Source organism: Quercus robur, chromosome 7, assembly GCF_932294415.1.
Source record: "Quercus robur chromosome 7, dhQueRobu3.1, whole genome shotgun sequence".
NCBI classification, from domain to species: domain Eukaryota; kingdom Viridiplantae; phylum Streptophyta; class Magnoliopsida; order Fagales; family Fagaceae; genus Quercus; species Quercus robur.
The window spans coordinates 28,491,075-28,502,302 of NC_065540.1; the positions used below are offsets into that span (position 1 = coordinate 28,491,075).

Here is an 11,228-nt window from a genome sequence, read left to right on the forward strand (position 1 = left end):
TGAGAAAGTTTATTTGTTGGTTTGAGAACATTTATATTTTCTAAGAACTAAGAATTATAATTCCCTTGAAACACAAGATCTCCTTTTTTTTTTTTTTTTTTTTTTACTGAATTATAATTCTCTTATATCATATATATATATATATATATATATATTTTTTTTTTTTTTTACTAATGATTTTTTTAATCAATCTTCAAGGAAATTGTTATCGTTCCAAGTAAGTTGTCCACAATGGTCAACTTATTATAATTATGGGGGGTAATAAATGAGTACGTGTAATATTTTAAACAAACAAAGTTTATAAATTTTTATTTTCAATACATATATAGCGGTTTCACATCAATTTCTTCTATAAAAACTCTGAACTATGGTTGTTGATAGATTTTTTTTTTGGTAGTTGTAAATTGAATTTGTGTTCTTCACATCAATTTCTACTATACACACTTTGATTCCATTTTGAACTTTACTTATTTTATAAGAAAGAAAAAAAAGTACATATGATAGATTAGAATTAGTATGGTATAAATTAAGTGTTTTCAAGTGTTTGGTCATGAATTTGAAAATATTATGGAAAACATATTTTCTACTACTTTTTAATATTTTCTCATCTCCTAAGCACATATATAATAATAAAATAATTTTAGATTAAAAAAATCATGATTGGCAGTCAGCAACCGCGGTTGGTGACTGGAGATCGGGGACGTTAGTGGGGTGATGATTAGGTGGTTGATAGTGGGGGGCGGTCATGTGGGGGTGGAGGTTTGGTCAATGAGTTTTGGTTGAGACACAAATTTTTACGGCAAATAAAAATATAAACCATTTTCCTCTAGAAGTGCTCTATTTTATAGTCAATTGAAAAACAATTTTTAGTTGACCAACAATTTCAATTGTTCAAAACACCTGCAAATATGACAAATATTTTTTATAAATCAATTTCCATCAAACCGAACACAGCTTAATAGTAAATAGGTTCTAAAATGATGTTGTCACCTATCTAGTTTCTTTTTTTCTTTCTTTTTATTTTTATTTTTTTTACGGGAGGGTGGTTTAAGTTGAACTATTAAAGGCAAGTATAGAGATATATAAGTCCGCTATTTAATTTAAAGAATTTGCTAACCAGTGTTATTAGGCATTAAAAAGAAATAAATTAAAATAAATAAACTTTTAAAACTGAATCAAGCATGATTGCACTAAAAAGTTGGTTGATTACAATAAAAAAAAAAAAAAAAATTATTTAACCTTAATCACTGCCTCCCCTTATTATAGTGCCTCCCAAGAATGTCTTGTTTTGACGCTGGTGAGGCCGTTAAGTTTGATATTGGGGAATGGGGAGCGCGCAGTTAGGCGCAGTCAGTACTCTGAAATCTGAACGAATTATATAAAGAGAGATAGATATGGAGAGAGTGTGAGTTTGAGAGAGAGAGAGAGAAGGTGGGGGACGTTATTAGCATAGAAAGTATAGAAGGTAGGTCGTGTATGAATACAACTCTTATACCATTACCGACTCCAATAATTAAAAGTCAAATTTCTTGACTTTTAACGAATCAGGATCCCATTTTTTTAATTAGCTATTGCCCATTAATTAACGAAAAGAAAATTTTGAGATTAGAAACAAATTTAGAACCTTTTTTTTTTTTTTTTAAATCAAAGCTTAGGTGGCTTGTGCTTGCCATGAGGCTTGCCTTAGCTAATGAAAAAAATGATAAATAATCCTATCTGTCTGAATTGCAGCCAACTGTCTCAACCCATGAAACAGTGTTGGGAGCTTCAATCCTGGGACCTACACACCTTCGCATGCTGCTAATTCTGCGTGTTTACTCTATCAATAATAGCTGCCGCCACGGCGCACATGATTCAAGTCTTAAAAGTCTACATTATCCTATTAATTATTAGGATTAAGAAGATTATGTAAAGTTAAATAACATTGCCAACGATGTGATACTTTAAGCTAATAAGGTGTAATTGTAGTCTAACGAGAATAATTTGAGAGATAAAACCGATCACACACCTAATTGATGTGTCATGTTTGACCATAAGTGGTGGGTGATTTTTGCCTTACGCGACCTATCACTTTTCGTTAACCACTCGCAATCGCACAAATCAACAAATTATAAAATTAAGTGTAAAAATGTTATGATTTTCAAAAGAAAAGAAAAGAAAAAAAAGGTGTGAAAATGTTATATTCATAGGCGAAATAAAGATGGTGTTCTTCTTCAATAATTAAGTGATATCACATTCTTCAAAATCATCAAATACCTCAGATTTGTCAAATTACTTAGAAGTCATGAAATTGGGTGTAAAAATATCGTATGTGTAGGCGGATTGGTTTGTAAATGTATTCATATTCAATAATTGAGTAACATTGCGGGATATCAATTAAATGGCTCGGATTTATCAAATTATTTTAAATTGTGAAATTGAGTGTAAAAATGTTATATCCACACAAGGATTAGTATTCTTATTAAATAATTGAGTGACATCATGAAATCTTCCTATCAAACGGCTGAGATTTATCAATGGACTCCCAACACCATAACAATCGAGCGGCTTGTATTGTGGGGCTATTCTCTCATACATGACGTATACATGTATATGGTGCTAAGTTTTGTAAGCCAAGTGGCCAACCAAATGATGAAATATAATAATATGAGAATTGCCAAAATGAGGTGTGGTTATTCGTCAGAAATCGTCAGCAATTGCCAATTGGGGATGATGAGCCTTTGGACTATTTTTGCTTTGCAGTTTCGTGGAGCAAAAGTCAACATTTTTGAAGAGAGAAACAGAGAGAATTAAGGGGGCTAATTAATTAAGCTTTTTAGTAATGTAAAGCACTTCCTCAAGGCTTCTTTTCCATTTGATTTTTTGCTAATTGGGTATTGAGTAATGACCTGTTATGATTAGGTTGTGGTCCACGCGTTTGTTAATTAATTAATTAAAACTTGATTTTTATTATTACCCAATTATTTTAAACTAGCGAGATTCATTCCGTATCTCACGTCCTACTCTTTTTATTTAAGTATTTTTTTTTTCACGTATTATATTAGTAAATAATATTATCGGAAGAATAGCATAGAATACTAGGACAGAAAAACAAAGATAAAATAATAAAGGCTAAAAAACTCAATTATGGAATAACTTGGCCACTGAGATGCGAGCGAATAAGCATATTCTCAGCACCCAGCCCTTGAGTAGAGGTTTCAGTTAAGTTATCGTTATCCACCGATCAACTCACACAATTCACAAACATCCAAATGCTAATTAATGTCAATACAATTTGGTATTAATTTGAATTCCTCAATGATACCGATATACTATTCATCTAATTAGTTTGTATTTTACACCATCTTTTTTTTTTTTTTTCAACTTTTAATTTTTATGTACAATTTTTTAAAATCTTTTTTTTCTTATAATTTCAAAGTACAAATATAATTTAACACACTTTAAACAATAAGCTAACTAAGCTCAAACTTATGCTTAACCTAAACATATGATTGAATTTAATTATCATTAAAAACAATTACTATTTATCTTGTATTTGTCAATATAATTAAGTGGTTGAAATTAATTTAATGCAACAAAATGTCAAAATGTTTAAATTCAATCGAGATTTTTTGATCATTTGTAAGTCAAATGATTCTTTTTTTTTTTTTTGGGAAAGTATAATTTTTATAAAATTTATATTAACAAATATTCTAAAAACATCCGTTACCAGGACAATATAATTTAGATATACAATCCAGTTTGAATCTAGAATTAGAATTCATCAATTTAATGAAGAGTGGTAGCAAGTAATTGAGTAGGAGGCGCAACCATTGAAAGATGATTGGTTTAAACTATAGTTTGGCATATTCAATTTGGTAACAAACACAGTACATAGAAAGTTGCAAAAAAAAAGAAAAAGGTAGTTGTGTTAGAGACGGTTCTATTCTTCTTTCTTTCTTTCTCTCTCTCTCTGAGAAGTGTGTTAGAAACAGTTTAAAAAGCCGGCTTCATTTTCTGAGTCAGCGCCGAAATGTTTACTTTCTCTCCCTCCGACCTTCGCGTTCGATGTTTATGACTATTGACTATGCCTGTGTTTTTTTTTTTTATTATTTCCTCCCCACTTGTTCTTTTGAGTTGTTGTTGAATGAGGGAGCATGTGCGGCTCGGCAAAACCCAGTTACGTAGCTTGGGTTTTACACCACAAAATAATAGTATGTATTTGTACTCTCTTGCTTACTTTTCAGATCAATACTGGTAGCTCCAACTAAAAATATACTACAATAGATTTTTTAGACGAGTTTGGTCCAACTTAAACTTAATTTATTTGACTTGTATATATAGTTTTAATACATTATCAAAACCCTTTTTTTTATTAAAAATAATTATTATAGAATAAAGAATATGCATAATGGGATATTTAGAGATGAAGAATATAACCATTATCATAAAAAGGAAATAAAACATTATCAGAAAAATAATAATAATTAATATTCTTCACTAGCTGGGAAGCAGAAGCACTTTTTAGTATGTTAGCTTTGTGGAATGTTGGTGTAATAAAAAAAAATAAAAAACCATATTGCTTCTAAAATTGGTTCAACTTTTAAGCCAAAGTTAGAGTTTTTTTATTTTTATCAGAATATATGTTCTATCAAGCTAGCAATAAGACATCTAAACGTGACCTGGCTCGAAGGCCTTTGATGCAGTTGTCTTTACTCTTTAATGTTAAGCTTTTTTTTTTGGTGTGGGGGGGGGGGGGGGGGGGGGTGATTGGCCACTTGGCCTGCTTAATGGACTATTTATGCTACAACGCTAGGATTTAATGGAACACCTAATGGCTTATTTAGTGGGGAAGGGCCATATATTGTCAATACCTGTTTTCCGCCAAACAGGGTTTAACTAAAATTTATTTTAGAGATTTTCATAGAAACTTCATGGAAGTTGCCAAAGTTGCCTCAATAATACTCCTCGAACTAGTCCCTTGGATATCTTTTATTTTATGTAGTGAAAATAAAATTAGTAGATGACAAATTGAAAATGACAACCTTTTTTTTAACCGGCAATTTTAGCAGATAATTACACATAACAATATTTTTTAAAAAAAAATTATTAATTTATATTGTACTATTCATATAAGATTTACATGGTAGATTAAAGAAATATATACAATATTATACACATTATGTAAATGTGTACAATATTATTATATTTGTTTCATTTATAATGTAAACTAACTAATAATTGTCAATTTTTTAAACTAGAGTTAAAATTGTGTTACATGTGATCATGTTCACCGTATTTCCCATATAGTATTAAATTTTATTTATATTCTTATAGATAAGACATGAGAGTGGGTTCCAGTTAACTAAATTGATAAAATTTCTGATAGTTGAATAAGAGATCTGGGTTCAATCCTCGCTTACACCAAAAAATGATTGATGTTTTGGTCTATTGATAAAAATCTATTATCAGGAAAAGACGCTATAAGTTGAAACTCTATCTCAAAAAAGAAAAAGAAAAAAGATAAAAAAGAGAAGGCATAAGAGACCTGCATGTGCCTTGGATATAATAAGATTTGTTTAAATTCTATATTAATAGAGAAATAAACGGTGAAAACAGTTGTCAAGTTGTAATATTTTTTTCATTGGTAAGACTTTTACATGCCGGCCAGCTAATATTTTCCAATGTTCTAAAAAAGAAAAAAGAAAAAAGAAAAAGATTAATTTTTTTCCATTTTCTTTTGACTTTTAAGTGTCAATGCAATGGCCCCTAGATTCGCTTTAATGGGTCGCCCTTTTTATCTGCATTAATGGGGAATCAGTTGGCTTAATCTAAAAATTTTCTTAGCAGAATATATATGACTAGTCATGCTGCATACATTTATCGAAGATGCATATTGACTAGCTGAGCCAAGCCAAAGACTTAACCATCTAAAGCTGGTGAGCCTCAGAAGGATTTATAATTAAAAAAAAAAAAAAAAAAAATTGGACAAATGCGTGGATGAGAACTTATTACAAAGCAGCTAGTAGGATTATAAAAGCAAAGAAAGAAAGAAAGTTTCTTAAACTTTGAACAGAGACTTTGTAATTAATTTATGTAAATGAAACATGCAGTGAAATTCTTAGAAGTTAGGTTTAAGATATAGCGGATAAAGTTGTTATTTAATGTGAAAACTGAAAAAAAGGTGTTCTGGAAGGAAACATGGGTCCCCCTACTACATAGAAAGCTCCTTATTTTATCATTTCTTTTATCATTTTCTCGTTCTTTTCAAACAGGGTAGATGGTTTAGAAACCACCCAGATAGGACACTCAAATAAATAAATAAAAATACAAAAACACAAAACACAAAACACAAAAACAAATTCTCTCTCTCTCTCTCTAAATAAGACTTCCCCAGTAAGAGTCTTGCAGCCCACGGATCGTATGAATGAGCTGTTAAAGAAGCTCCTCTATTTAAGCTTACCTTTTCCCCTTTGCTCTACTTTCTTGAACTGCTCTTTTTTCATTTTTCTCCTTTTCAAGTACAAACTCTCTTTCCCATAAATCTTATCTCCTTTCCTCTCCTTCTTTTCTTGTAGTATTCTTTTCAGTTTTTCTTCTTAGCAGCCTTGCCTTTTATATATATTTTTTTGCTGGTGTGTAGGCTTGTGATATATATATATATATCTCTAAAGCTTGTTGGGTTTTTTATTTTTTGAGAATACTAGTGGATTTGATTTATATATTCTTTCAATCCTTATATATTTATAGAAATCGAGTACCAGCTGTAGATTTTATTCATGGAAGAAGCAATCGTGGTTAACAAAGGAGAGGAGCTCATCGATTTGCCTCCGGGCTTTCGATTTCACCCCACGGATGAGGAGATTATAACTTGTTATCTTACAGAGAAGGTGGTGAATAGCAATTTCAGTGCAAGTGCTATTGGTGAAGCTGATCTCAATAAGTGTGAACCATGGGACTTGCCAAGTAAGTTTTTTCTTCTTCTTCTTTCTTTCATAATTTGTATGCTACATATATATATATATATATATATATATTCTCTTTTCGAATCTGTTGGAAACAACAGGAGATATCAGTGGTTTGCTATATATTTATATTCATGTGAAGGGTTATATATATTCTCTTTTCGAATCTGTTGGAAACAACAGGAGATATCAGTGGTATGCTTTATATTTATATTCATGTGAAGGGTTATATATATATGTTAATTTTGTTATGGAATATCGATCTACTAGTGAATTAATCTTGGCATGGTTTTGCAGAGAAAGCGAAGATGGGAGAGAAAGAGTGGTACTTCTTTTGCCAGAGGGATAGGAAATATCCAACAGGGATGCGAACGAATCGAGCAACTGAATCTGGATATTGGAAAGCCACAGGAAAGGATAAAGAGATATACAAAGGAAAAGGCTGCCTTGTTGGGATGAAGAAGACCCTCGTGTTCTACAAAGGGAGAGCTCCAAAAGGAGAGAAAACAAACTGGGTCATGCACGAGTACAGACTTGAAGGCAAATTCTCCTACTACAACCTCCCCAAGACTGCAAAGGTAACGTGTATATTATTATCTCACCTTGGATTCTGCAAAAGAAAGTTGAGATTTTATTGTCATCATGGCTATTTTCCATCTTCATGATCTGCTAGCTTTATTTTTTCTGTTGGTTGAAACTTTTTTTTCGTGGGGTCCCAATTGTATTGACTTTTGCTTTTTATTTGGTAAACTGTGAGGAATACCTCTTAACTAATTAATTGAAGACAGACGGTAAATTGAATGATATTAATTGTACGTTTTATTGCAGGATGAATGGGTTGTCTGCAGAATTTTCCACAAGAATAATAGTGGGATCAAAAAGCTGTCCTCAACCCCAGATGGGCTATTGAGGATGAACTCTTTTGGGGATGATCTGTTGGATATTTCTTCACTCCCACCTCTCATGGATCCTTCATTTTCAGACACCAACACCAACAAGCCTGGCTATGTTGACAATAACAACTTCCCATTCAAAGGGTCCTCCTCTTACTTCTCAAATGACCAACAGCAACAGCAACAAGACCAGAAGATGTTTCAAATGCCCACAAACACTTCCTACCATAACCCAATTCCGAACCAGGGTTTATATCCTCAAACTCAGCTTCCAAATCAATATCCTTTCAACTTTCCGTCCAATCCAATCCAATCTGGCTATTTGCACCAAGGGAGGAGTACTGGTACTAGTTCATCAATCCCAAGCAGCACCTATGGATTTGGAGTCAATGAACAAGGTATTTTAGAGAGGCAGTGCAAGGTGGAGCAGTTCTCATCAAATCAGTCCATGTCTATGGTGAGCCACTCACAAGACACAGGACTTAGCACTGCAGACATGAATGCTGAGATTTCGTCTTTGGTTTCAAAGCAACAAGATAACAGATCTTATGATGACCTTATTGAGGGTCCATCACTTGGCCCCATTGCAGATTTCGATCGCTTTAATTGGGACTACTGAACTGACAAATACAAGTTAGCTACAAATCAAGCGTGGAGCAATTTATAGCTGCGCTGCTTTTTAATTCTTAGGTTATAGTGTTGTTTTTATCTCAAATACCAGTCTTTTCCACTAGGTTAATTAAATTAGTCAGGAAAAAAAAAAGTTCTTGCTGGACACATAGATACTGTATAGATTCATGATGTCCAAACCTTTCACGTTGCATTTTTATTGATATATAGAACATACCAAGGAAAGGTTTCATGAACATAATACTCTCATGTACACATCTATTCTTTCTTTATATTAGTGGATTTGGGTTTTCTTTTCTTTTTTTTTCCTTTCCTTTTGTTTTGTGTATTTAAACTCTATTTGATATTGTGATTATTCAATATTCAAAGTCATATTACACTGATCTTCCAATAGGCTCTAGCTAATAGTCTTGAATTTTTATTTTTTATTACCATTTCGGTACATTAGGGTCAATATATATATATATATATATATAGAAACGCTGCTCCAATTTCATATCATATTAATCAGTTATTTACTCCATATGAAAAAATGATAAAGAATCTTCATTTATCACTATATACAGATCATATACGGAGATTGGTATAACCTATTCCCTCCGTCTCTAATTAATAGTCTACTTTATTTTTTTTTGGTGGTTGTCTTAATATATTTGTTTTTTTTTAATGAAAAAACATTTTTTCATTCACACACACACACAAAAAAAAAAAAAAAAAAAAAAAAAAAAAAAAAAAAAAACTTCTTAGCTATTTATAATAACTTTTGCCAATTTTATTTTGTACAAGAAATTAATATGATCACTTATGTACTTTTGAACAATTAGAAATATCTAGGCACAAACGCATTTATATTTTGTCCTTGGAACTTCGATATTTTGGAAATGGGAAAATAATCCAACGATAATAAGGTGAGCAGTATTTTTCTGTGTTTTCATCGAGGCATGGCTTAAGGCACTACTCCAAGTGGTTTTATTAAGGCCACAAATTAATGAATGTTTGATGAAAAGAGAGACGTATCATTTCATGATTTGAATTTCGTATACATGAAAAACTTTCAAATTTGTGGTGTTCCAAAGGTTCTTAGGGTCTGCATTATTGTTGTACCAACATATATATAATTGGTTTCCCATGAAAAATTTAGAAGTACTGCAAATTGTCCATGTACATACTTAAATTTACTGCATTTGTACTATGCTATTGAAGCACAGAAGAATCTTCTCATTCTTTTTAATGTTGTTTTGCAGCACTATTAAATGAATGAAGGGAAATAATAGCCGCACATTCCTTATTATATACTCATCGTGTATAAACATACTGCCACATGATTAAAGCACGATATTAAAAGGAAGTGCGTATAAAAAATGCAATAGAAAATATGTAATAAGGTTTTTAACATAAAAGAGAAGAAAGTACCGATGACATAGTAATCTCAAAAAAAGTAGTTAACCAAACAAATAAGACCAAAACTCACGTGAATCATATTCCCTGAAAGTACGTATTCTGAGGATCATATATTCCCTGAATCCGTGCAGAAGATCCATCTTGGGCAGGCGTAATCAAGCAATTTAAAAACAGTAACTATTGCAATCATAGTGATCTTGAAGAGCGTTAAAAATCTTTTGCCCAAACGGAACTTAATTATTGCATGTGTGCCCAACTAAGCAAACATCGTTTGATTATAATCATATATATGATGATGAGCTCAGCTGAGCTGTTAACTAGTAAATTAATCTTACGTGTTATCTTATCGGAACATGCTTATTAATATCGATCTCTATAATAACTAATCAAAAAGATCCTTTTCAAGCAGTATCTAAATTCTTAATGCTTAAGCTGATCATTATTCAGGGTCCACCTGATTTTGCATACTTTTCTCATTCTTTATCTATCCCTATATAATATTGTTCTCTCTTTTTCTTCATCGATCTGGGGTTGTTTTACTTTATATATATATAAAATATATATATGTATGTATAGAGAGAGAGAGAGAGAGAGCACGGTAGAGGTGGCGGGGGTTTTGGGATAAGGGTATCGGTTATTGGAAGAGAAGAAAGGTTCATGTGAATGCGAGTGAAATGCTCCAATATATATATATTTTTTGTTTCCATTAAAGGTTTTACTTTCCATTCAAAGCAAAGCGTCCTATAAGGAGTACATACTTGCGGGAAAGTTAACCGTCTATTTTAAAGGCTTATTTCACAATTGTTTAGACTTGAAAGAAAGAAATTACAAAGTAGTGATGATTGATGTTAAGCAAAAACTAAACTATACTATATAAAAATGAGTCTTGTAGAGAAATTGGAAAGGCCTGATTTGTTGCATGAAAACACGGGTGTGGACTGTGGAGGTGGCGCACCAACCAATAAGAAAGCCCCACCACATAATAATCCTTTTGCACATCGCTGTCTCTCTCTCTCTCTACATATATGAAAATTGAAAATGAACCAAAGTCTTTGCTGCTGCTTTGCCTATAAGCCTATAACGGCTCACCTCATCTTCTTGTCATCTTTCCCATCTCAACCTTTTTCTTTTTTTAACCGACACCGACTTCAATAGAGTTTTGACGGCAGAATTTACCTTTCCCATTTTCACTGGTTTGCTTTGGATTAACCGAAAAAAGTAAGGGTTTTTATTTTTATTTTTTATTATTCAATAGTTACCATGGGTAATAAGATTTAAAATTTATATGTTTTTATTGAAAATATCAGGGAGATGTTTGATAATTTAGTTACAAAACTCTTAATAGTAAGTAATCTATATA

The 11,228-nt window shown here is 31.8% G+C and overlaps 1 protein-coding gene across 1 annotated transcript; it reads left to right on the forward strand.

The window, feature by feature from the left end:
- Window positions 1–6,365: 6,365 nt before the first annotated feature.
- On the forward strand, window positions 6,366–8,765 carry LOC126693022 (NAC domain-containing protein 87-like). The gene is made up of 3 exons (XM_050388874.1): window positions 6,366–6,945; window positions 7,242–7,522; window positions 7,773–8,765. The coding sequence occupies exons 1-3, from the start codon at window positions 6,759–6,761 to the stop codon at window positions 8,454–8,456; spliced, it is 1,152 nt and encodes a 383-aa protein (XP_050244831.1). The 5' UTR covers window positions 6,366–6,758; the 3' UTR covers window positions 8,457–8,765.
- Window positions 8,766–11,228: the final 2,463 nt, after the last annotated feature.

Bases quoted from the DNA above. Each gene is read 5' to 3' on its own strand.
- LOC126693022 (XM_050388874.1), top strand. From the start codon at position 6,759: ATGGAAGAAGCAATCGTGGTTAACAAAGGAGAGGAGCTCATCGATTTG. The intron at 6,946-7,241 runs GTAAGTTTTTTC...ATGGTTTTGCAG, and splicing joins TGAACCATGGGACTTGCCAA to AGAAAGCGAAGATGGGAGAG. The intron at 7,523-7,772 runs GTAACGTGTATA...GTTTTATTGCAG, and splicing joins ACCTCCCCAAGACTGCAAAG to GATGAATGGGTTGTCTGCAG.